The sequence below is a fragment of the Haliaeetus leucocephalus genome, unplaced genomic scaffold (genome assembly GCF_000737465.1).
Source record: "Haliaeetus leucocephalus isolate CR32 unplaced genomic scaffold, Haliaeetus_leucocephalus-4.0 Scaffold526, whole genome shotgun sequence".
Taxonomy (NCBI): domain Eukaryota; kingdom Metazoa; phylum Chordata; class Aves; order Accipitriformes; family Accipitridae; genus Haliaeetus; species Haliaeetus leucocephalus.
Genome location: NW_010972962.1, coordinates 7602679 through 7629842, shown reverse-complemented (window position 1 = coordinate 7629842; position 27164 = coordinate 7602679). Strand labels below are relative to the sequence as shown.

The 27164-nt window shown below is 40.0% G+C and overlaps 1 protein-coding gene across 2 annotated transcripts in view; it reads left to right on the top strand.

The window, feature by feature from the left end:
- Positions 1-10844, top strand: part of PPP1CB (protein phosphatase 1, catalytic subunit, beta isozyme) — a 34654-nt gene extending 23810 nt beyond the window's left edge. The window contains exons 6-10 of one of the 2 annotated variants that reach the window (XR_774929.1): positions 2239-2390; positions 3976-4110; positions 4724-4967; positions 6999-7055; positions 9565-10844. Coding sequence is in view for 1 of the 2 variants with exons in the window: in XM_010576514.1 (XP_010574816.1) it covers positions 2239-2390; positions 3976-4110; positions 4724-4828 (392 nt within the window). In the remaining variant the exon portion in view is untranslated. Of the gene's footprint in view, positions 1-2238; positions 2391-3975; positions 4111-4723; positions 6482-6998; positions 7056-9564 lie in introns of those variants that run through there. The other variant, XM_010576514.1, reaches the window with a different exon arrangement.
- Positions 10845-27164: the final 16320 nt, after the last annotated feature.

Genomic DNA, 27164 nt, shown 5'->3' with positions numbered 1-27164 from the left:
ACGAAGTGGTTTGCAGTCTTAATTTTGCTTTCAGAAGCAATAGCTGGATGTTTACCAGCAGAGGTAAAATGAAATGTCCCATCTGAGGCATGTCTGTGTATGCTACAGTGACATAAAAGGTCTTGGCAACCGATATTACAGCATGGAAGTAAATCTTTTGGAAAAAATGAAAAATAAACTGAAGTGGTCTCACTTCTGTGCAAGTTGCAAGTCCTTAAAAGCTATCTCTTTGTGGAGGGATGTCACTTGGTGAATGTCTGTGTTGATACAGAAATTCTTGGGAAATGTTAGTGTGGCTTGTGCCAAGAAGGTTAGATCATTATGATGCTTTCTTCTAGCCTGATGAAAAAAAAACCTTTTCAATCTCAACTGCAATTTAAAGACCTCTTATTTTGGTGACATTTTTATGGGGTTTGGAAGCTGTTTGCTCAAATATGACTCTCTATTCCAACTTAAATCACTTGCCTTTAGTAACTGTTAAAGTACTTGCATTTTGTGAGGCCAAGGTATAAGTGATGTGTTTAGGTTAGCATTGCCAACCATTTGCTTATTAGGAAACTGTAACTCCCTCTTTTGTGTAATCTTGAATGCCTTGTATCAGCTGTTTTATGGTGTGCTCCTGGTCAACCTAAGCTATTGCAATGGTAGATGTTGCATGTTAAAATATAAACCTACTTGGGCAGCATAGTTTAGTTTAGACAAACTTGTTGCAGGGTTCTGTTACACCACTGCTAAAGATTATAGGACAGATTTGCCTATTGCTGTGTATAACCTGAAAGATTATTTGATTTGGGGGAGAGAATAGAGAAGGAAATGCTTCCTAAGCAGCTGAGACAAGCAGCTTCTGTCACTTGTTGGAAATTCATGATAAGAAACTGTTAGGGATTGCAGTGCAACTATTCTGTTTTGAAAAACATGTTATTCAATATAGAAGTAAATTTCAGTAAAGTAAGTTTTTTGTCATATGCTGCCTGTATTCAGTAGTTTATTTCTAGATAGGTATTTTATCTAAAATGCAGTTGTACTTGCTCTGTTCTTTGTCTTCTAAAAACAAATAAAATCTTAGCCTCTGCTAGAGAGGAACTATGACTGGCAGCAAAGACCATTTGATAGCTGTATGTAAATACAAAATGGTTTAGTTGCACAATAGGTTTCAGACATTAGTTTTGCTTGATTACAGCTTGAAGGATCTGTTATTTAAGAAATAGCATCTTCAATATTTTGTTTAGCAACTGACTAGATGTAATTGTAAATCAAACTTCTGAGTGCCAGATAAAGGAGCCTGCTGGCATCTCTCTCAGATTGTGAAACAATGCTCTTAAGTATTTAAATGACTACAGGTTAGTCATCACAGGTAAAGAAAGTACAATTTTCACAGAAAACTATGATGAAATATATTTTGAATACTGTTTCTTTTGTTTGTGTTGTAGTTGAATTGGCCTGGTTCTTACGTGAAAACGGTTTGAAAGTTCTGTGTATAAAGGCATTGCAGTTGATCTAGAAAAGTTGAGTTGGGTTTTTTTTTAGTACCCAGTTTTAACTCCAGAGTTAGCTGACCTTTTGTTGGCAGCAGAAAATAATCTTGACCAGTGCTAAAATGCCAGAGAGGTTTATTGTTTTAATTTAGATTCCAGACTGGTTGGCACGAGGCTTTTTGAAAAGTCAACAGCAGTCCAAGCAAACCGAAAGTGCTACCTGAAACAATATATCAGAATTTTGCCATGTTAAATTTTGATTTAGTCACATAAGGTTTTTCATGTATGGTAAGAAAGGTAAGAATCAAAGCTGTTCCATGTTCAGAAGCTTGTTGGTACAAGTTTATTTGCTGTATTTATGACTGGCCTTGCATAGGATTTTAAAATTTACTGCAGCTTTCAACCTAAGCTTTCTTGGTGAGCTGTGAAATTGATGGTTGCCTTTTAAAATGCACCTGCTGCAGTATTTTCAAACTCCTCAGATGTAGTTTTTGTGTTTACAGTAAGCAATTAAATACTGTTTTGGAGAACTGCTTGGCTCTGACTTGTTTCATCTCAAGGTACTATCAGTGGAGGGGGGGGGGAATCTCCAGACTTACACAGAACACATCTTTTGTCTGAGTTGCAGTTTAAGTGTTGCTGAATTTGTTGCTAAGGCTTATTTTCTTTAGGAGAGCTGCTCTGGTAATTACAATAAAACTGTTTTACATTATAGAGTGATACCTCCTAAGACTAGCATTTTCACTTGTATTATCTTTCAAAGGCTTGCTGTGTGACCTGCTGTGGTCTGACCCAGACAAAGATGTGCAAGGTTGGGGTGAAAATGATCGTGGGGTCTCTTTCACTTTTGGTGCTGATGTGGTCAGTAAATTTCTGAATCGTCATGATCTGGATTTGATCTGTCGAGCTCACCAGGTATGAATTATGCTGTTGTTGCTTCTTAAAACCTCTCCTCCTAGACTTTCTGCCTCTTTGGTGCTGCTTATCAGTAGGATATATTTGAAACTTACTTCACGTTGTGTTACTTCTAGAAAAAAAAAAAATCTTCCTAATAAAGGGACTAGAAGGCTGTGTCTTTCTATTGGCTCATGTTGAACTGAGTGTCTAATGTTGGCAAAGTAAAATACTAACACACTAGATTTCCCCATTGACCTTTTTTTTAGTGTTGTCTGTTTACTGTTAGACTGTTGTATATGAACATCAGAGGTAAAGTGTTGAGGTTTAAAGTGGCAAAGTGACTGGAATTTGAGATTTACACAGAAGTTTCAGAGTTCTTCCATTTTAGTAGTAGTCAGTTCTCTGGTAGTTGTGGCTTAGACTATTTCTGCTTCACTTCATGGAAGTATTAAATGCATTTTGAATGTTTCTACAAACAAGTCACAAAAGCTTTTACTGTTGCCTTGATTTTTGTTCAGCTATCTAGAGTACTTCAGCGAAGATTGTTTGACCTACTGAAATGTGCAGAAGGCAAGGTTATTTTTGGCATCGTCACTCGAAGTACACTTTTTTTGCAGTTTTTATTGTTACTTGAAGCAAGTGTCCTAGTTAGGTGGACATCAGGTTTCAATTTCCTGTATAACATTTCAGTTTCATTATTTAGTCAATTTTAAAAGCACTCTCTTGCTGTGAAACAAAAATAGGCTTTTTATTCTGTGTCACTGTTAGGCGTGGATACACTGTCAGAACACTTCTCCTTGCAATTTTACTGCTAAAACATTAGAGAAGATTAGTCAGTGTGTGGAAGGGATATTAAGATTTCTTAACTGCTGATCAGGATTGCTACCAATTTCCTGTATTCATGTAGTCACTTCAGTTCTCTATAAAAGAAGTATGACATCTTTCAAAAGACCATGGTGATTGGACCAAAGTGAGCAGTTGGTGCACTAGTTTCACTACATTATAACATGAGGCTTCTATTTTGGGGAAGAGGGAACAACCATAGCTGACGCATCATACTACTTGCACTATTTTAAAGGTGAATTATACTCTTAGAGAAAATACGGCAGAACCACTTTGCTTTTTAGAGCATCAAAATTATAAAAAAGCCTACGCTTGAGGTTTGTACGATCAACACCAGTGTAACTGAAACCTAATGGTTACAATTGCAATGAAGATGGTGCCCAGACCTTGTATGCTCCAAACTAATAGGTCAAACATCTGAATTCTGTGTATAAACCGTAAATGCTGAGAATCCTTAAACTGGCAGCGTGTAATGAGACTTCAACTATGAAAATATTGAACAATAAAGCTGATGTATATTTAACATTAGAAGCGTCAGACAGGTTAAGCTACCTGATTTGGCATTCAGTGTCCAGATAAGACAAAATGACCGAACCTGTCCTGTCTGAAAGCCAAGACATAAAATACCTTTTTGAAGAGTTCTTGTCATCTCTTTAATGTAAGTCCTATTTGCCTCAAGACTGGCTTTTTTCTTCAAAATTTTGATCTTTTTTTTTTCGTGTGTGCGCGTGAGCTGTATTGATTTCTCTGGTGTTGACAGGTGGTTGAAGATGGATATGAATTCTTTGCTAAACGGCAGTTGGTCACCCTATTCTCAGCTCCAAATTATTGTGGAGAGTTTGACAATGCAGGGGGCATGATGAGTGTGGATGAAACTCTGATGTGTTCCTTTCAGGTATGATACATTTTTACATTAAGTATTACTTTCGGTGTTGGGCTATATGGACTGAGTTAGGCTGCTTGTTGACGTGCTTATGGTTAGTCTTGGGCAATATACTTCAGCTACAGAAAGTACTGCACAGCAGGCTGGTGTTTGTGGACAATTAAAACTGCAAACTAACTGTTCTCCAGAGAACTGTGTGGGATTTGCTATATTCCAAACTCCTGCATATTAAGTTATTCCCTCTATTCAGATGCTCATTTCAAAGTTTAATTGGGTGATTGTTTTTAGTCATACCTAGTGATCAGAGTAGCTAATTATGCAGACTAATTGGACTACTCAGACCCTTTTAGTGTGCTTACTCTGATCAGATTTTAATCCCTACTCCTTTCAGGACATGTTTTAAGCCCCTTTTCTTTCCCCTTCCCACCCTGACCTAGTGGTAGAACTAGAAGGATTTAGAAGTAGGCTTACTGTTTTATGTAGGGTTAAGAAATATGTAGGATTGTGATCTGATTCCCCCCTCACCCTTCTTATTGCTGCTGAACGAGATTTCATGTTGGCTTAACAGTATTTGAAATGTTCTTACTTGTCACTGACTCAAAAGAACTTCTTTATTTTCTCTAAGATATTGAAACCATCTGAAAAGAAAGCCAAGTACCAGTATGGTGGACTGAATTCTGGGCGTCCAGTCACTCCACCTCGCACAGCTAATCCACCGAAGAAGAGGTGAAGAAAGGAAAAATGTAGAAACACCATCAGATCTGTCAAGGACAAAACTCCATATTACAGTATATAATAAGTGTGCACTGTAAAACCATCCAGCCATTTGACACCCTTTATGATGTCACACGTTTAACTTAAAGAGACGGGTAAAGGATCTTTATTAATTTTTTCTAGTAGAAAGATGTGCGACACTGTATTGTAACAAGTATAGCTCCAAGTTCTAATATCCAGCATAGAGTAAAAAAAAAAATTAGGAAAAAACTATTGCAACTACATATTCACATTTACCACGGTTTTTAAAGTTGACCAACATCCCAGTTAAAAATTGATGTAATAGTTAAACCAGATGAGAGCATGATGTTCCATTTGTGTAATGTGGTCTTATTGTTGCTTGATTGCTTTTACTTTGGTTATTTTGTAGCTAGAATGATGCAAATACCGTACCTAGTCTTTATTTCCCAGCTGTCTCTTTGAAATTGAAATAAGGAAGGGGCTTTTTAGAACAGCTCTTGATCTCGTATCCTCCCCCTAGCCCCTTGTTGTTCATAATAATGCCGCTCAAATGTGTGCCCCATTACAATGCAAAATTTATAGTATGGTAGTGATTAAAAGGCAAACTAAGTCCAAAAAGTCCAGACTGGACAGCTTGACAGCCAACATAAATTGAGACAGAAAAACCTGCCTTGACTTTTTAATTTAAACTGCCACACAATGAATTCGTGCACTACACTATTTTAAATTATTGATGCTACACTGTGCTATGGCACTTCATTTAACTTAGGACAAAAATGGTATTGCCTATTAGTTGGTAACTTGATTATGTGGTACCTTGGCTTTAGTTTTATTAGCATGAAACACCTTTGGCATGCTTAGCTTCCAGGTAACTCCCTACCTGCATCAAAATTCATCTTGCATAGTTCCACAGAACATGAAGATCCTTATTTGCTAAGCCTTTGAAAGCTGACATTCTTTTTCATAAAAGGGTGTTTAAATGGATGTTCATCAATGGACAATAGGCTAGCCGACAAGTGGTGAGCAGAAAATGCTAGAGGAATGTCCAACATGATTATAAGGCTTATGTCAATAAAGATTATATCCTTTGGATTTTCATGATCAAATTTCATATACTATTGTATAGACTTCTGCTTTGTAGTGTACTTTAGTAGCAATAATTTCTGTACATGATCAAGAGTTATGCAGTATTTTTCAGTTCTCTCCTTTCTTAAGAGTTAATATTGGCAAATGGCAAGATACAGAGAAGATACAAAATTTATAGTAGGATAAATGAAAGGCACAGATTTGTGATGCTTTAAGGTGTGATACTTATTGCATATAACTACAAAAGCTTTTATTGAATATTGTCAAATTTGTAAAATTCTTTGGGGGAAGGCTTCAGATTTATACCATTCTAAATGTGCATCAGTAGATGTAAAACTCTTGACTTCAGTATTGTCTTCGAAAATGTTAAATTGAGGATTCTGGTAACTTACGTTTTATGAACTGGCACATATTATATAATGCAAGAGATATATTGATTTCTGACACAGTGAGCAAGTTCTTTAAAATGGATTTAATTCCTTTTTCTAATTCCATTTTGTTTTAAATGCATATTTTAAATGTAGGTTTTTTCATTTAGTAAAAGTTGTCTAATTCATTTGAATGAAGTCTGACTGGTTATTTTAACATACCTTACTGTTACTCCAGAAGTATGGAGCTTGGTTTTATTTAAAAAAAAAAAAAAAAAAGAAAACCCAAAACACCAAACAAAAAAACCCCAAACAAACAAAACTTACAGCATATATATCTGTTATTGATTTATATTGGATTCTGTGGTTTTGAACAGTGGTTTAATTTACCCCACCTTGAAGGAAGCACCAGAGTTTCAATACATAGAATTAAATGTAGATTTCTTCTGGTACTGCTCACAAAGACACTTGTTCTTGAAAGTCAGTGATGAGAGCTGTGTAAGTGAGAGTAACTTCAGTTTGTAGCAAGCTAACTGTTAAAATCTATTCTGTAAGCCTTGACAGGATAACTTCCTGCTCTAAGTCATTGCTTACTTGAGGTTTAGTTTTACAAGTTTTGAAAATGCTGGGTTTCACCAAGTGCCAGCCTCCATAATAAGCAGCATCATGTTACCAAACATCTGGATTAACACTTCTCCATTTTTTCCTTAGTTTCTGGAACAATGTCCTCCATATCATGAAATGTCCAGGTGTAAAGCTGTATGTTATGTGAGTACCTAACATGCTCGCTTTTATTACAGATGCTATGTCAAAAGGAAAATAAAGTCTTCAGGCCTTCTTATGTGTCCTAAAGAAATAGGAAATTCTTAGTTTATTTTGTAGCACTGGAAAGCCAGATATAGCAGTGGTATTCTGAAGAGCTGCTATTTTTATATAGCAGCAATCACTTGCAAAGGATTTGAGTGCTCTTTTGACTTCTGGGGAGTTGGGATGTCCGCTAACATCCCTCATCATCCTATATTGTGGAAGAAATACATGATTTAATAACCTTACCCCTACAGATATGATTGATATTCCATACTAAAAGCAAGTCAGGAGCATCAGATACATAACAGAACTCACCATACCACTTCAGCTTATGTTTACAGTGTTAATATAGATCTTCAGTGTTTTTACTATTGTCTATTCTGGAAGAGGTAGAAAAGAGAACCTAAATCTAATTATACTCAGGTAAAATTAATTTTTTCTTTCATGGAAATCGCTAGTGGTCTAATTGCTAATAAGTTTTTTCCACGTAAACATCTTGTCCATACAAGCCTAAAATGCTACTAAATAGCACAGTGTTAGTGTACTGGGAAGTAACAGGATTCTCAAACGAGCTGTTAAGAGGTGTATAAAACATTACAGCATTTGAAGGATATTTTTACAGGTTCTTCCCCGACCCCTTTTATCTGACAGTAATATCCATTCCTGATTTCATAGTAGAGTACAACATGGCACGTAACCTCTTGTCTTGTTCCTCTTTGGTTGACAGGCATATTGTGATTCCCAAACACTAGAGAAATACCTGCTTTAATCTAATTTAAAATATAGCTGCAAGGAGTGCTTCTTTGGTCTCTTTTGTGTTGATTGATATGAGATTCTTGTTTTACATCACTCTTTAATGCTTCATAGTGGTCATTGTTTTCTATGTATGGAATATTCATAATTGCTGCTTTAAATGAGGGGAAAAAAAAATAGTGTTTCATATAGTTATGGTTATTGTGCTGCTCTAATACCTTGACACTGTTTCTGTTCAGGTAGAGTTGTTTAGTGATCTGATATTTTTCCAAAAACTGCTGTAGAAATAGACTCACTGAAAACAGTATAATGGGTCTTACACTAGTGGATTGTATTCAGTTTGCTACATCTGGACACATAGGAGTACTTGTGGCCACTGAAATCTGAGCTGGTCTTGTTGCTTCTAATTTAGTGTGATTAACTGCAAGTGTACTGCTTCTAGGTGTCATGAAGCTTCATGATCCTGTTACAAAGATAGTTTGCAGTTGTACTGTATCCTCTGTTGAGAGAGAAGCTCATATGTATGTATGACACGGCTTGTAGTATCCTGTTGCAGTGCATTGCTGTGTACTTACTTGCCTGGGAAATTCTTCAGATCTTTGGAAGAAAGTTGCTTTTATTGTTAGTAGCCTAGACCCCTGTTTTAAGGTTGTTGGTAGGTAGAGATCCTCTCTGCTGTGTTTCTGCCAAAAGAGAAGTAGGAGTTGCTGAGCAGCAAGGTATCTTCTATATGAAGTATTCCTGTCTGTGGCTTATCTTTTGCTAAGTCCAAGAGGGTATTGCCATCATACTGTGGAAGCTGTCAGATTAAATTACTGGAGCTGTGTGTGATTAGTTTGGGGTTGGCAAACCAGTTTTTTGCTCTGTAGTAATGGAAATGTAAAAGACACTTGCTATCAAATATGTTTGAACTGAAGGTGACCTGAGAGTAACTGTTTTGAATAGCTGGAATTTTCAGAATATGTAGATGACAAACACAAATATCCCATCCTTGGCCTTTGGTGTAAAGCTCAAAGGTAAACAGAAAAGGGGACCTGCTTTGTAGAGGCTTATGTAGATAATAGTTGTAAAAACCTAGTCTTTAACTGGGTGTTGAAATTCTTCCTGGCAAACTGTCAATGTTGTATCCATGGCTGGTGTTTGGAACTTCCCTTGCTGTCACATTTGTTGGAGATGAAGATACGTTATACAAACCAGACAAGTAACATTACAGCTTAGCAAAGAGCAGAGATGGTATGATACTGTCAATATTGTATTGCTTTTGAACTTGTTTGAGTTGTCACTTGATTCATGATTGGCATCTGTCTGCTTTGTAATGTATGTGAGGATAAATGTGAATATTTGACTTCAAATGAACTGGTGAAAAAGCAAGGGTGAGAGAATGTCTCCTTATGCTGGAGCAGAGATGACTACAGCGCAGTAAGATGTCTCTTTGTCTCTGAGTCCACATGGGCTAATAATAAGCTTTAAAGAGCAGTGTGGGTTTTTTAATATAAAACAGAGTTGCGATGAAGTTCATGCACGTAGTCATTCTTGTCAATAAAAAGGAACTCAATGAATGGGGATATTTAGGCATAGCCCTGGATATTTTTTTTCTCTGCTGTCATCTGTTTGCTTCTGCTAATTAGCAGTAGCAGCTTTCAAGCTCCCTCTCAGTGCAGCTGTATGCTTATTTTCTCCTGGATCATACATTGATTTTGCTTGCTTTATTCCAAAGGTTGATCAAGGTTTTGCTGACAGCATCTAGCCAGGTGGCTGCATGCAACTCATAGGCTTATAATCAAGCATTCTTCTCACTGCATGCATCAGATGATGAAAGCTGAAGGAACCTCAGGCTGTGTTGGACTGAACACTGGAAAACCATGTGACAGTAGGTCAGTGTTGGGACAGTAAATAAGTTACCAAGACAAGACACAAGTTTGGCTACTTTGTTATGGGTCTGCCAGGTTCTTGTCTTCCGTGGATATCTGGAACTGGTAGTGCCCAAGCATCTTCCTTGCAGATCCCCTGAGTTGTCTGGAAACCAGCAAAATTGTCTGGTTACTTGTTCTGTATCTTGGTGTGCCTTGTTAAAATAAACAGGAATGATCTCAGCATGTTAATTGGTAATAAGGACAAAATTTCATTCTGTTTCCCGGTGTCCTGTTTGAACTCGTAGCAATCTCTGCACCTCTATGTCCCAAAAACATAATTCAGAATAACCATTTGCCACAAGCCCTTGCCAATACATGGCTGTAGTAATCTTTTCCAAGGAAAACTCTTACTGCTGCCTGAAACAGTCTGAACAGGAGGAGCTTTAAACAGAGTATATGCACTGCATGTAACCTAGCACAGCCCCTTTCCTGTGTTCTGCTGCCTTAATTAGGATCTGCAGCCCAAGCTTCCTGTTTAGCCTACTGCAGACTCAGTCTTAAAAGCAACCATATCAGAAACCAGGTGCTAACTAGATCCAGCTGCTAATAAAGATCAGCAAAAACTATTCTGTATCTTCAGGTGGAGATGTAAGTTTTATGTTAAAGATAAGAAAAGCTTTCAAGCAGAGCTCTAGAAACAAGCACCACTTGAAAAATCTTCTTGAAATAGGGTAGACATGCCCAGATGTTAAAACACTGAAACTTAATTTGACCTGAGTTACTGTTAAATGGAAGAAGTAAAACAAACAGGCCAGGATTACAGTTTTTCTACTCTTACAGATAGCTGATATTCAAAAATAGTAAATAATATTTGCAGAGAGCAAAATAATTAAGTCACTGATTTTCTCCTTGGTAGAGAGTTCTGCCTGCTCATGTTGCTTTAAAGGTTTGAATCTTCAAGGTGTAAGAGGGAATGCTGTAGATGGATCCAATTAGTTATTAAAAAGGCTTAGCCAGAAAAAAACTGGTATCTTGTGGACAAACTGGTGCAGCTCATGACCATGAAGCAGAGGAGCACACAACATTGATGAATGCAGAGGACAACCTTGGCGAGTAAATATATTCTAATGTGATGTTTTTCTCCGTTGCTTTTGTTGTGGTTTCACCAGCCAGCAACTAAGCAACTAAGCACCATGCAGCCGCTCACTCACTCCAGTGGGATGGGGGAAAAAAAAGAAGTAAAACTCACGGGTTGAGATAAGAACGGTTTAAAAGAACAGAGAAGAAGAAACTAATAATGATAATAACAGTAGTAATAAAAGGATTGGAATGTACAAATGATGCGCAGGTCAATTGCTCACCACCCGCCAACCAACACCCAGCTAGACCCCAAGTGGCGATTCACTGCCCCCACCTCCCAGTTCCTATACTAGATGGGACGTCCCATGGTATGGAATACATGGTTGGCCAGTTTGGGTCAGCTGCCCTGGCTGTGTCCTGTGCCAACTTCTTGTGCCCCTCCAGCTTTCTTGCTGGCTGGGCATGAGAAGCTGAAAAATCCTTGACATTAGTCTAAACACTACTGAGCAACAACTGAAAACATCAGTGTTATCAACATTCTTCGCATACTGAACTCAAAACATAGCACTGTACCAGCTACTAGGAAGACAGTTAACTCTATTCCAGCTGAAACCAGGACAGCTTTGAAGTCCCAACAAATGTTTTGTAATGTGAAAATAGTTACAACTATTTCACGTTGTTCCCTTTGGCTACTTTCTAGAAGCATTTCTATGGTTCCTCATATAAGTCCTTCATTCTCCCACTGAATTTCTGGGCATGTATAAATTAGTAATTTTCCACCAGCTACCCCAGAATATTTTATGTTTACATTTCAGGTTGCTATTCCTGAGTGGCTTCTTGCACCTTCCACAAAGACAGAACATGTATCATTTCTGTGAAATGCTGGGAGAGGGAACATGTTACGAGAATTACATTTTAATGGACATCTTAACTAGATGCAATTAACATGCAGTTTCCAGGAGGCTGGGTTAAGAGATTGCACTGTAAGACTTCAGGTCCCATTCTGTTGAAACAGTGATGGAGAACAAATGCCCTATTTAATTCTTTCGTACCGAAGGCTCTTGCCTAAAGGTATAACAACAAACAAATGACATGCTAGTCTTAAAGGCATTTGCCTTACCTTTACCAGGTAGAGTAAGAAGACATATTCTTTTTCTTGGTTCGTCTTGTTTATGCTAATGCTATACAAGAATTTAACACAGTTGCTTAATGAAAAAGACCAAATCCAGTTGACATAACAATTTTCTTCATGTTAGAATTGGTCCAGCATGCAGATGCCATCTAGTGGTTGAAGGCCAGTGGATGAAAAGCTGTTACTGCAGAACTGGCATTTTATTGCATGTTTATCTTGTACTTGTCTGATGTGGAAATCTTATCCCTTGATCACTACTGGAATATATCCATAATGCATGGCTGCATAATAACTCAGATCTTGCTGCATTGAAACTAGGCTTACCTCAGTTAGACGTACAGATTTCTCCCTTAAATTTCACAGACTTCATGAGGTCTCTTGAAATTATCTGAGGATTCTGAAGGGGGAGGGGAGGAATCAGAGCTGCCTTGAAAAGCATAGAAAAGTTAGGCTTTGTCTTAGGCAAAGGTTTCCAGGTTTCTTCCCTACTCTGGAATCCTAACCCAAGTAAGGTGGGATTCTTTGTATAACTTTCCAGTGATTGGAGGAGGACTGGTGGAAAATAATATTTTTAGGTCTAATGTAAACTGATATAACTATATAGGAAGGAAAAAAAAAAAAGAATTTGTTCTGGCTTAGGTGTGGAGAGCTGATTGGGAGATGCTATCACAATAGAGCTGGTATTAAATATTAATACCTTATCTACCCAAATACTACATAATTTGTGTTGCTTTTAATTAAGCAGTTCTTCCTCTGCTCCACCCATGGGCTTGCTATCACAGGTATATACTGTTGAAAAGAGATTTGTAGAGTTTAGACTTGATTTGAGGGAATCGCTTGATACTTAGCCAGGTTCCACTAGTTGTCTACAATGAGTTGCTCTTGAAACACTATCTGCGCTAGTGTTAGTTTGGAGCAATTATGTGGTTTTTTTGAAGTGAATCCTCCTGATTGTCCTCATGTATGGGTTTGGATTGCAGAGCTCATGCTGTTGTATGCAAATTGGATCTTTTGGTTTAGTTTCATGCAAAAAAAAATTGCTCTTAGTGTATGCCTGTGGTTTCAACGATCCAAACTACTGAGTGGGACACGCCACTGTGAAGTCCCCCAGCAAGGGTGGGTGACACATGGGTGCACCAACAGATAGAATGGAATCAAAACATGACAAGCTTATGTGATACTGAAGTGCTTCCCATGCTGTGTGAAGTCAAACTGGCATCCGCACTTCTGACATTGTCAAGAGTCACGCTGAAATCTGTTACTCTCTTGTTCCACAATCTACCCGACATTTTCCTTGGTATCCTTGCCTTTCTTTGTGGTACTTTATGTTGCTCTGACTTTTTTTTTTTAATTGTCTCTCTTTTCTGACTGCTTTTCTACCCAGTGTTGGTAAGGTCTCTTTGGCTTCCTAGGTATTCCAATGTGGTGGCACCTTAGGCTGCAAGGAAATACTCATTTTCAATCTGTCATGAGAGGGCTGAAACCTTTGGTGGCTGGATAACCTAGCAGCAGTAGGGGGAGACTGTGTACCTCAGTAGTCACTGACTACCAGAAGACCAGCAATTGGGGTATGTGTACAGTTAAGAAGGTGGAAGAAGTTGTCTTGAAGACGAGGGCAACAACCAGATTTTGAGGTGTCATAGCATGTGTCTTTACTACAATGGTACTGAAGAGATCTCTTTGTAAGCATACAGCCTCCCGTGCTCTTAGCAGCTGAGATTCAACACAGGTGAATGTACTGCTTTCCTATACATGTTGTTAGGGTGGAGGGGAAGGATAGGCATGTGAGGCTTTGGTTGGAATTAGGGCATGGGTGCAAGTGTGTGGAGAGGCAGTGAGTTGCTAGTCTGAGCAGGAGGGCTGTTTTAGGCCTTTAAAAGCAATTCCATATGGCTGTGAGCTGTAGGAGAAATCTACCATGAAACAATTTTGTCTCAAAGTGCTGATTTCCTGCTATGTGAGGTTACACGTGCTTATGTGTAACCTTCCTTAACTTCAAGAGGCAATACAGCCTCTTCCCCTCCATAAATGCTGTAGGGTATGAGCTAACGACACTACACACAATCCTGTGAACAGTAGTGATGACAAATGTTGGTTAAGGTATCAGTTTACTTGGAATCAAAGGCAGTTACCTGCTGACGCTGCAGTAATGTTTTCTCCCCTGCACATTCTAACAAGCCTGAAAGATTTTATGGCTGCCCTTCCTTAGTCAGGCCCTGGGAGCAGCAGCATGAAGTTTGCCCTAGAGAAGGTACCTCATACCATTGTGTGGTCACTTCAGAATCAGAGGCTTGGTTGTCAGGTATAGAGCTGCTAGTTCAGTAGGCAACCTGCAGTCATGGATTCGTTGTGGGCCAAGTGCCCCCAGGGTGGCAGGAGAAAAAGGATGTGCTGTCCTGCTTGCTGGCTTCATTTTGTTCCAAATATATAGCAGTCTAGTGGGAGGTAGGCAAGCTTGCATCACAAGAATTTCAGGTGGTTGGTTACTAAAGGGGAGGCCATGCTGGAAGGCATGCTGTTCACAACTGTGGTCTAAGGCAAAAGTAAGAAGAGAATAGAGAAGGAAGAGCTTGGAGACAGCTATGATCAGAGTTACCTAGAACTCATAGCAGGCCTGACAGCAGTTCTTGGGCAGCCTGCATGCCAGACTTACTAAAGCTCAGGAGCAGGAGACTCTGGAAAGGTGGTGGGAAGACCAGTGTGTTTAGGAGGCATTTGATTTCCCTCCAGAGTTCCCACATCATGCTCGTTGGTAGTGAGTCATGGGCCAACTGCAGGAAGAGAGGAAGGCGAAGGTCGGCTTGATTATTCTAGCAGCTTTTGTGTACCACTGGTCATCAGGTACCCTCTCCACTCACGTAATTGAGCATGAGGTAATGTGGCATGGAAGTAGGCTCTATACAGAGTGCTTATTGGTCCCCTAGCCTTCCTCAAAACTGGGGTTGTGATAGTTGCCCCTTTGGTTAGGCCACACTGTTAAGTTTGGGCTATTAGACCCTAGTGGGCCATGTTCGACCCCTAGGAGAAATTTGCATTGGCCCACTCATTCCTATCTCTTTCCCCATCCCTGAACTTCTAGGCGCCACTGGCTTCCTTAGGGCCCTGTCTCTGCTCTTCCACATAGGGATTATGGGCCACTTCTCAGGGAATACACTTTAGACACTTCGCTGAGCCATTCTAGTTCAACTTGGGTATTCTGACCACTCAGATTTTGGGGGGTTCCACCTCAAATTACCTGACTTCCTGACATGTGGTTTTCTAGGGTACATCTTGAGCCATTGTAAAGCTGGAAGGGTATGATAACTCTGAAAAGGCTGCTTCAGCAAAGACTAGGCTCAGAATAAATGGATGCCTTCAGCCTTCTGCTGAATTATTGGCTCAAACATCTGCAGGGGATGAGTAGCATGTATCCGTTTTGGTTATAAAACATATGTTTAGCTCTTATAATAGTATCTGGTAGTTGAGAACAAATAATAGCCTATGCCCTCAGGGCTCTGAGATGTTGACCTGAGGCTATGAAGCAGGCTGGGAGGAAATTGAGAAGCTCTGAAGCTTGTAGCCAACTTGTGGAGACGGGATTGAGCATACCTTGTTGGGCACCTCTGGGAATCATCCAAGGGTTTGACTGTCGCATACTTACGGTTGTCAGGCATAAGTTTGTTCCCATACAGTGCTGCATATTCTATTTTTAGTTGGTGATAGAGAAATTTTAATGGCGCTAAGTATTTTTGCACTCAGGTGAACTGCTGTCTCTCCCTTTAAAAAAAAAAAAAAATCAGCACTAGATACAAAAGTTTGTGTCCGAGTTATCAAAATGGCCAGGAGGTGGCATCAGTGTACCACAAATAATTTGAGCCTCAAAGTGGCACTTACAGGAGGCGGGTTCACTGTGAACATTTTTTCAGTGCTTGCTTAGTCACCCATGTCTGTACAAGTAGGCTTTGTTAGGTAGGTGAAGTGCAGTATTTTTATGTAACTTATCTAAATCACGAACTAATTATTTGCAGGCAGTTATGGTCAGATATTTTTTAGGGTGATTAGATGTGGTAATTTTTGTACACAGTTACTCAGACTGTATTTGTGTGGTTACCAGTTTATGCATGTAGGTTTTTTACAGGTCACTGATCTCAGTCACTGGTTTTAGTGTCCTAGTCTTCAAACTGAAGAAAACTTGGGTGGCTGAAGTTTATAATGTTAATGCTTTATGAACAATAAATATTTGCTCTATGCTGCAAATATAATACATTCCTATGTCCCTTTCATGTTATAGTAGTTTATAATCCACAAGTATCCAAGCAATAAATCTGCCTCACAGTCTTTTAAGGTAGATAAGTATGATGGTAGAAAACAAAAATATCAAAGGACTTTTTGACAATGGAGTGCTTGTGAGGACAAGATGCGAGAGTTCTTGCCTCAGGCCTGCAGTCAGGGTTAGATTCCTACTTAAAGACAGTAAATTGTGTGTCCTGTGTACAATACTGGCAGCACTGGCCACCATTTCCTAATAAGGGGTTCTATTATTTTTTTTTTTGCTTGGAACTCTTCCAAAACTTTGGTTCTTCCTCAGTCTTTGTTTTATCCTAATTTTTTTATTTTTTCCTTCGTTTTAGCCCTTTCAAAGAATGGGGTTGCAAAGAATGAGCAGAGGTACTGCTTTTTTCTAATGTTTTTGCTGACCCACAAATTACACTTCTAAGCAGTAGCTGAAGAAAACACTGCAATCCCTCCTTCACAATGTTGTTGTCATATTGACAGTAGCATTGACTTTCTGCAGGGTTAATGTGCAATGTTTTAATTGCCCTAGATTGTTGGCTGCTCAACTTCCTACACTGATTGCTACTAGATGTTAACCTCTTCTGTTTGTACTTTGAACTGATGCCTGCAGTTCTTAGAATTGGTTCAACAGAGGAAGAAGCAGTACCACTGTGAGACAAGAAAAAAAATAATGATCCTTGCTCAGCTTTATTCCTAGCGCATACCAGAGGATGACCTATGCTATGCTGGGATGATTGCTTGGTATGCTGCAGTGATCTTGCATGTGGCTTTGACAGATGATTTCTACAAAGACTGGGGATGAAAGCATCTGTCTGCATTCTTCTCACTTGGAGCCATTTGTTAGTATCCTGTGGTGGCTAGCAGCTGTGGAGCGTCCCATGTCAACATGTTCTCTATGAGGTAGTAGTTGGACTTATGAAACTTCACGAGATGCTTCTTGTTGTTCCTGTCAACAAACTTCAAGTGACTGTAATTCTCTAAAACCCAGTTTTTGCATTTGTTTTGCATATGTCCCCATTTCTTAGGAAAGCAGTATGTATACTTGAATTTACATTGCATTAGCCTGTGATATTAAGTCATTATACATCTGTCCATGTAGGAGATAGCACACATTGCCCTGTACAACTTAGAAGAGAAACAACAACTTCAAAGTGGAGAGCTTTGGAATGATACACGTGCTTCTTTGAAATAGGCATCTGAGCCTACTGGAAACTGAGCTTTTACTGGAAACCACTCAAAATTCCACTTTGAAACAACATTTGAAAGTCAGTTGTTTTTATAAATTGCCCTATAGGAAAAACAAGAGTTGCATGCTGCAGTTGATGCTTACCTTTTGTTTCAGTAAGACTGACTTTTTTTGCAAGAAAATTGTCCGTGTAAGACTGCAGCCAGCTTTAGTATTTCCATTCTGGGAGTACTAAGCACTGTAGGCCTGGTGGGAAATAAGCTGCTTGTGTAGTTCCTTCCCCACTTATGGCGGTCTTTTTTATTTTTATGTATCCACTTTCTCCAGCCTGAAAATCTGCCTTTATTTCTATTATCTCTGCTCCATGTTTATTAGTTTGTGGCTTCTGCTGACATCCTTTCTTACAGGTAGGTGTGTTTATGTGTGTATATATATACATTTTCAAATATATCTTCTGACTCGTTTCTTTGAAGTGGAAAATTGGCGTGGCTAGTTTGAGTCAGTCACTCCCAAATCCCATTAGACACCCAAGCTCATTAAAAATAAAGTTAAAAGAAGCAGTTTAATTGCAGTAGCATAAAGTAAAGGTAAAGGTAACCTACCCTGCTGAGGTGTTTGCATGTTCTGTGCTGCTTTAGCAAGTGTTTTACTGGTATCCAGGCTACCTGTTTTAAAGCTATTCAGCTGGAGGTGGTTATGATTGGTAATACTGTTTTGTAAACAGTACAACTTCGTGTGAACAACCCCAAGAACAAATACATCTTTGAAATGCATGATGCTACTGGCCAAAAGAGTAGACACAAAGTGGCCTTTCATATGAAGAGTTAGAAATACACCTTTTCCTAAATTATTGCAGCTCAAATTTGAGTAAATAGCATATAGAAGTTTCTGCTGCTGCCTAAAAGGAATTCTTCAGTTGAGTTCTGTGATCTGTAGCAAAGATATTGATAGAATTTATATTAGGCCTCTTTCTCCATTTTCTGCCAAGAAAGACTTAATCTGGCAAAATGCTGACCTCTTCTATTAAGAATTAGTATTTCCCAAGAATTCAGTGTCCTTCAGAAATAGTCATTTGCATAAGAATGTCTGGAAACAGAAAAAACCATGTCTGTTTTCAGTGGCAGGTCATCTGCATATCAAACACTATTTTCTTCCTCCTAGGGTTATCTTCTTAAGAACTATGGAGATGCTGCATTGAGAACAGAGGATTGAGTCACAAGCCTAAACACCTAAATAGTTCAGTCTATGTACCCTGAATCTAGCATATTTCAAAACTTCCTTGACTTCCTTTTCCGAAAAGTTGAACTCTTTAGATGTTACCACCTCATGCTTCTACTGTAACGGTTCACACCCTATTTATGATGTGGGAATGCAAGACTGTCTTTTTTTTTTTTTTTTTTTAAGAACTCCAAACTGTCATAGATTAGAACATTAACTGCAGTCATGCACCATGTGTTGTTACCTCTTGGGCATACAAGCATGTTCTTGAATATCCCTTGTGTCAATATCCCATGTATGATAGGTAGAAAGATTCAACTGTTTGTTGACGAAGCGTCAGTGTATTGATTTTTTTTTTAAGCAAGTGATATCTTGCATTAGAAGGAGATTTCTCTATCACATGCTACTTAAACCATTACTGTTATAGCAGAAATTTCAGAGCAAAATTTTGTAATTTACCAGGCATATTAAATGTTTGTTGATTTCAAATTCATAAAACTTTCATGTAGTTAAAGAATATAGCTGTATCCACAACCAATGTATTTCTGTAGTTATTGACTCTCTTGAAATGCTATTTCACTAATAAGAGCAAATGTTCCATAAAAAGCAAGGAGCTTATGTTGATCCCTGTAATTACTTTTTAAGCAGATGGAACATACATGTCCAGTTCATTTCAGAAGCCCCAGGCACAGCAGTCTTGCAGTTATGAGGAATCAGTCTCACTTCCATGAAAAGGAATGGCAGTAAAGATAAGTTGTGAACTCCTCTTGATCCCTACCACAGCAAGTATACTGTTGAAGGGACATGGAAAACCTTGAAAAAGTAGCTATATAGAGATGAATGCTGCACAAAGTGCCCTGGGCACTGAAAAATGCTCATTTTCAATGTTCACCATTTCCAGTGTGAAGCTTTCAGTGCTGTGATGGTCATATTTTGAGGCAGGCCAGCCTAGTGAGTCAACTTTCTGGCCAGAATCCTGCATGAATCATTAACAAGTAGTAGCCAAAAAGCCAGGAGGGCAAAGGTTCCTTCTCATACTGTACAAAAGCTGCCTATTTGGGCTCAAGGTTTATCCACTACTGCATGCAATCAACCTTTTAGTGAACATGAAAGTCTCATTTGAAGCTTGCCTGATGATTAATATCTGCAAACTGTCTTTTGTTGGATCCCAACAAAAAGCCTTCAGGTCATGTATTAATGGAAGCATGACAAACAACTGTTTTTAGCATGAATGATGGCAAAAAAATAACAATTTAAAGGGCTACAGTTGCTAATTTGGAACAAAACTAGAAGTCAGGATCTGGATTCCTTTCTTTTGGCTTGTACTTTATCATCGGAATTTCTGAAAGCAGCTGGAACTTCTGCTTAAAGAGAAACAGGGTCTGGCTGGCTTCAGCTGAGATGTGTGTTGTGCTGCCTATGCCAGCTGAGCCATCTTTCCCAGAGGAAGAGTTCCACCTGTGGGAGGACACATGGTGGTAGTGCCTCCTGTCCTCCAGGTTCTGCCAGAGCAAAACCCAGCTCTCTCTGAGAGCCCAGGAGATAACGCACAGAACCTTTGCACCCTTCTGATGCCCTGGCAACAGCATCTTCCTTTCTGTGCTGCTTCTCTGCTGCAGGTGCTGTTGCATACCCCAGGGCTGCAGCTACCTCTTTGCTCTTACCACCTTTCTGTCTAGGTTTCCACTGATGCAAACCAGGAGTAGGTTAGGTGTAACCTTACCAGTGAAAAGGTCAGTGTCCTCTTGCATATATTCACCTCCCATTGATTTTGGTGAGAAGGCATACTTGAGAGAAGAACTAACACTTACTACATAACCATGAAATAAGAAACTAACCTTACTAATTGATTCCTGTAATAAATATCCCTAGTACGTAAGTCTTTTCAGGTCAAGCACTCACCTCAGCCTCTTTCTGTTGTCTTAGATATTTTGCCAATTATTCACAAAAGAATGTGTGTAGTAAGATGTAGCAAGTCCAGATAACAGAAGTCCTCTGCCCCCTTTTTTTTGTGCATTGCAAGATCTTTCTTGTGCATAGAGATGTCTATAAATGTCTTTTTGACACAGGTGAAAGAATGTGTCAAGGTTTGTGCTAAAAATTAAATAGTACAGCAGCTATTACAGTATAGTGCTTGGCCCCATTCGCTGGCCTGCTATAGTTTACTCATATGGACATAGACTGAGTCCTGCAAGAGTAATAAATGCATCCAGAAGGAAGGTGCATAATGTGACCTATGCAATCTGCTTAGTCATAAATTCCCCTTAAGTTGCAACTTCAGTGAAGCCCTTGCCACAACAGCTCCTCTCATTGTAGTCATCCTATTCTGCATCTAATGGCTGTACAAGATGAATTCTAGGAAAGTTGCCCCAAAGCCTAATCCTATATTTATGGAAAAAAAGGTGACCTGGAAACCTCAGCAGCCTGAAGTTTCATCTAGGTTTATCTCAAGACTGTTATTAAGGAAGAGAGAGAAATACTTTACAAGAGAGCAGCCAACTGCCTCCTGAGAGGAAATGGTCTCCTTTGAAGGGAAAGTGGCTTTGGACAGGTGACATGCAATAGAGCTGAGCTAGTGGAAGTAGGAACTGCACTTGGAGATTGTGCATATGGTGTTCTGAAACCCTCGACTGACATGGGTAAGGAGGCAGAGACTGCTTTTCCGCTCAGTACAGTGGCTTGGAAGCACCTGAGATAAGCTGCTCCCAGCCCCAGGGGCTGTTAGTTGCTGGAACCTGTGTAAGGTGTATGATGAAGAGGAAGATTATGCCCACATGGGCCTAGCCGCAACACAGCCTTAAGAAATTGAATTCTCACTCAAGCAGGCAACTGGCTACTCTCTTGTGAGACTGTTCTCTAAGAAAGAGGAAAAAGCCTTAAGATAAACCTGACTACCTTCCAAGTTGCTGAGCTGTCCCAGGGAGATGCTTTCTCATGCTGAAGATGAAATAAGGTGATACTGCTTCCTTCCCTTCCTATGATGCTTCCAGTAGAGAGCAGATCTGCTTCACCTGCCCTTCACTCATCACGATTTTGGGACTTTATAATTGTTGGTGAAGAAATATTGTAGCCTTTTCCACATATGGACTTGCTTTTGCAGAGTCTGCAGACAGTAGTAGCTATCAGTTGTTAAGATGAATTTGTTTAATCAATCAGACTAGCTTGTGGGAGGGAGAGGACAGGCCTTTCCTTCCACTTGGGTATTCAACCTCTATGAAATAATTTGTATATCAAGAGGAATAGTATATAATTTAAGATTTGAAATGTTTTGCTGTATTGTATTCTTTTCTTGTAATGTCTATAGATCTTACAAAAGAGGAGGCTTTGTGCAAATGTAAGAATTAACTAGAGATGAAAGTGAAACCAGAAAGAAACCAGAAACATTCTGTCATTTTATGTACTACTGTCCTGCAATTTGAGTATGGCTTTTAAAGCCAATAGGTCTTGCTTATGTTAGGGTTCAGTTTGGTTTTGCATTATCTTTCGGTAGTTTTGCACTTTTGAAAAGTAGTGTAGAACAGTCTTAGAAATTAGCCTTTCAGATCAATTTATTAAATCATATTCTTCAGGTATAGAAGGTAGAAGGAAGCTTTTATATGGATTAGCAGTCCTTAATCCTTTTAAACACTGTTTCAGTGGAGCACCTAAGTGTGTACTTAAAATTAAGCGCAGAAGTAGTTTCCTTTCAATCATTAGGACTGTTTGCATACTGAACTTTATGGAAGTGTTCAAGCACTTACCCAGATCAGGATCATAAACAGGGACTCTCTGACATGGCAGCAAAGTACATTAATGCCAGCTCTAATCTTTCCTTAACTGTTTCACATCTTTATCCCATTTGTGCATGCTTTCTCTAGTCAGTAATTTGAGCCTGTACCTGTCTGATCCTTTCTTGAGAAGCTTCCTGGTCTCTTAGGGTTTAGCAAAGCAGTGTTTTGTCACACATTCCACCCATGTCTTCTTAGTAAAAAAAAAAAAGTAACTGGCTTTTTTCCAGTATTCTTTGACCTCAGCAAAATTATATGGTTGCACTTGGAAGCAGAATGTTGCTTTTGACCTACTATTTCATCCCCAAGTTTTACCATTGGTTTTAAGATAATGTCTATACTGTGACAGAGGGATGGTAGGCTCTTCCATCTTGTGTGCTACTAGTTAAGAATCAACATCAAACAGGAATCAGACATTCTCCAAATCTTATGATGCCTGTGTCCTACAGATGAGTGTCCCCAGCCCTTTCTAATATATTTATACGTTACTGATCTCCCAAACGTTTGTGCAGTTGCCTGCAGGCTCTGTTCTGCAGTTCTCAGGATTTCCCATAACTCAAATGCCTCATTAGTTACGGTTTGTCCCTTGCATGAAAGTTGAATGCAGCCTTTAAAAAAAAAAAAAAAAAAGCGAATGCCTTGGGCCATTCGTGAGTGCAGTTGTATCCTCCTTTCTTTGAAGGGATAGCAGCTCATACAGGAAACTTGATCCAAAGTTCAGCAGGGTGGTAGAAAGGCAGGGAATCTTGTTAGCCTTATATGAGGGTGCAGATATGTGCAGGTGTGGATTTATCTGTGGGTCAGTACCTTGCCCATGCAGTGTCTGTGTGTTGCAGTCTTGACCATAGAATTCTACTCCCCCTTAAATATAGCTGTTTGCAGAGGTATTGAAAAGACTTTATGTCATGGTTCAAGCCCAGCTGGCAGTAAAGCACCACTCGCTCACTCCTCCCCGTTGGTGGGACGGGGAGGAGAAAATATAAAGAAAAGCTCGTGGGTTGAGACAAGAACAGGGAGGGAGCACTCACCAATTATGGTCATGGGCAAATACCAGACTCAGCTTGGGGAAAAACCAAAATCAATTTAATTTACTACCAATCAAAACAGGATAATGAGAAGTAAAACCAAGTCTTAAAATACCTTCCGTCCACCCCACCCTTCTTCCCAGGCACAAGTCCACTCCTGATTTTCTCTACCTCCTCCCCGTGAGCAGCACAGGGAGATGGGGAGTGGGAGTTGGGGTCAGTTCACCACAGGTTGTCTCTGCTGCTCCTTCCTCCTCAGGGTCAGGACTCCTCATACTCTTCCCCTGCTCCAGCGTGGGGTCCCTCCCACAGGAGACAGTCCTCCATGAACTTCTCCAATGTGAGTCCTTCCCACAGGCTGCAGTTCTTCACGAACAGCTCCAGCATGGGTCCCTTCCACAGGCTGCAGTCCTTCAGGAACAGACTGCTCCAGGATGGGCTTTCCCATGGAGTCACAGCCATCTTCGGGGGCATCCCCCTGCTTCGGCGTGGGCTTCTCCCTGGGCTGCAGGTGGGCATCTGCTCCTCCACTCACCTCTATGGGCTGCAGGGGGACAGCCTGCCATCTCACCACAGGCTGCAGGGGTGGCATCCCCTCCTCTGGTGCACCTCCTCCCCCTCCTTCTTCACTGACCTCAGTATCTGCATAGGTGTTTCTCTCACATTCCACTCCCTGTTCCACTGCAGGTTTCCCTTCTTAAATCTGTTATCCCAGAGGTGCTGCCACCATCGCGGATGGGCTCAGCCTCAGCCAGCAGTGGGTCTGACTTGGAGCCGGGAAAGCTTCTAGCAGATTCTCACAGGAGCCACCCCTGTAGCCCCCTCCCCTGCTACCAAAACCCTACCATGCAACCCCAAAACACTTTGAAATTACAAGCAAGATTAAATGCTGGTATCCCAAACTGTTCACAGAAGAGGGTTTCAAATCTGCTAGAGTGATTTGAATGTCCAATACCTCTTCCTTCTAATAGGAAGTGCTCATACAGCCAAATGGCATTGAGAATCTCGGCCTCTGTTTATATTTATGTGTAGCCTCTATATGTGTGACTATTGTATGCAATCTTTCACAAATGCATGTTGCCAAGCTAAAATTGCCATGTTATGTAGTACTCCCATCATTGTGATGTCTCTTTTATTCCGGGGGGCAGGGGGAATATAAAAATCAAACTGAATAGCTGCATCTTGTTTACTGCCCCTAAATATATTTTCTTTTCTATAGGAAGTGATTTTGTTTGCATGAACAGTAGAGGCAAGAGAAGAAACACAATAAATCTTAGCCAGCTTCAGTAAATTTAGTCTTGTTGGTGTTTGAGTAGTAAAGGGAAAGAACACAGAAGAAAATGAATGGAAGAAAATGTTATTCAAGTTTTGCTATATAAGCCTGTAGCTCTGTAAAAGTCTCCATAAGTTACAAAGCTTTAAAGGAACATGAAGAACTACTGAAAAAAGCTGGAAGGAATGCTCTATACAGGGATCAACTTGAAAATAGACATCAGTATTACATAGTGACCAGCATCTTTCCTTATCTGTAACCTAATGATATTGCTGCCTAATTTTAAGGTGATGAATTAGAACTTTTTTTTCTTTTTAAATGTATATAAACCACTTAGGCTGTCCAGACAAAACATCCTAACTGCTATGCTGCTGTGGGAAAGTTTGGTATGTTTCTGGTGCTGCAGTGATTGTGCAGTGCAGAAGTTCTTCTCAGGGGGAGGGGACATTTTGCTGGGGAAACTTGACAGTAATTTGGTACAGTCTGGGTCAACATCTAGTAAGTCCTAAAGTAGAAGAAAAAACAAAAGATGGTATGGTCAAGGCTGTGAGGGTCTGTCCACTGGAACTGCAAACTATGGCCACATAATACAAAATACATAGCTTCATAAGCAAAAATACAAGAAGCTGCCTATGGTCTATTTTCTGTGTGTGTACAAGAAGTGTGTATCTATTTCAAGAATTAAAAGCAGCAGCAAGTAATCAAAGCCTGTTGTTTCTAGCTGTCTTTTTCCACTTACCACAGTTTTAATATAGTCTGAATGTAATGCCTACTGTGCACATTAGGCTATCTTCCTTGGTGCTTCCTTCCCAAGTTTTATAAACATGTTGCAGCAGAGGGCAGTGGGAACCTACCTCTGTGTAAAGTTGTTCTGTATCACAAGCATGCAACTACATGCTTTCTTCCCACTCCTCTTCCCTGCTACAATGATATTCAAGGGCCAGATAAAGCTTATAGAGGGGAGCTGCCACAACTGTTGTCACTGTACTTGTCACAGCAAATGCAAGGTCTATGCTTGTAGGTCCATTTCTAGCCAGTAAACTGATTCTCTAGATTTGATGTATCCTGCAAAGAATCCAGGCCCAAGCTGATGGCAGAAACTGGGCAATTTTTATCTCAGTTCAGAATCCTCGAACAGCTGGTAGAAGGGAAATGATGTGACAAACTGTACAGCTTATCCTCAAGCAGGTTTTCCTGCTAATTGCTGGAATATCTTAATCTTTTCCTGGAAGAATATTTCATAATTTCCTAGTACAATATCTAGGGTCTAAAGACCAGAGACTGTAAAAGTGCATGCATTTAGGGAAAGAAAAAGCCAATGCTGCAAAGCAGCTTCAGCTGGGAACCTTTCAGTTCCATGATGATGTCAATGGTGCCTGGATTACCTCCCCTCTGTGCATCTCCTCTCTTTAGTCTTCGCTCGCCCTCAGCATTTTCTGCCAGTGCTCGGGAGCCAGTGCAGTTCACTTGGGTTTGGTTGCCATTGCCTCCTGTCAGTTCAAGTTAGTGTGCCAGTACTGCAAGCCACCTCAGTAGGTTTGGGGTTTCCCTCCCATCCTGTTTTTATTTCCTGAAGGGGGACATGCTCACACACCCTCTTCTCTGGCTCAGTGGACTTGTGTCTCGGCAGCGAGCGCAGTCATCTCTGAGCATAGTGCCATTTCACAGCTGAGATCAGCGGAGGCTTTGAACTTGCTCCCTCCTTTAATTGGAAGTAACCTGGTTCTGATGAGGTTCCAGACAACATTGCAAAGCTCAGCCTTTCCCCCACCCCCAGCTTCTCCAGATGTCTCTGTGTGAGAGTGTATGTGTGTCGGAAGGAGGGAGTTGTCATTGTGAAGAATTGTTTGGGAGAGTGGGGGATTTAGTCATTTCCTAGTTTACTGGTGAGGATCTGCCTTATTTATTGCTACACCTAGGATGTATTTTTTACTTTCCTCTGGTAACTACAGCATATGTACAGATGGACTTACTGAAAGATAGATAAAACATGCTATGAATTACACTTACTGTGCATAGGGATACTAGGAATGTGGCTGGCTGTAGAAGTTCCTAGCTCTTGCAGTCACTCATATTTTTTTAAACTAAGACATTACTAGATAGTCTGGTTTCTTTTTTGTCTTTTTTCTGCCTTTGTTTGCCTATATGCTTAGAAAGGATAGGCTGAAATCAGAACTCACGTAGCAGACCAATTCACAAAGTGGGTTGCTTCCGAGGCCAGACCAGTACCATCTGTAAAGGACAAAGGCTGCTCACTGCATGGTTGATCAGAGCTATTCAAGGATGGAAAATGCAAGAAATAATAGAGGTGAGCTGCAGCTTCTAAAGATGCCCTTGTATCTTGTTCTGGTGCTCCTCTTTCCCTGTTTCTCAGGTTAAGTCCATGCCAGGTGAAGTCCCATTTTGGGCAGACAACTGTCTTGTAGGATAAGCAGCAGGAGGGCAGTCAGGGAAATGAGTTATTACAGTCTTTTGCTTTGGTAATGTCTGCAGCTTGTCACGTTGTAG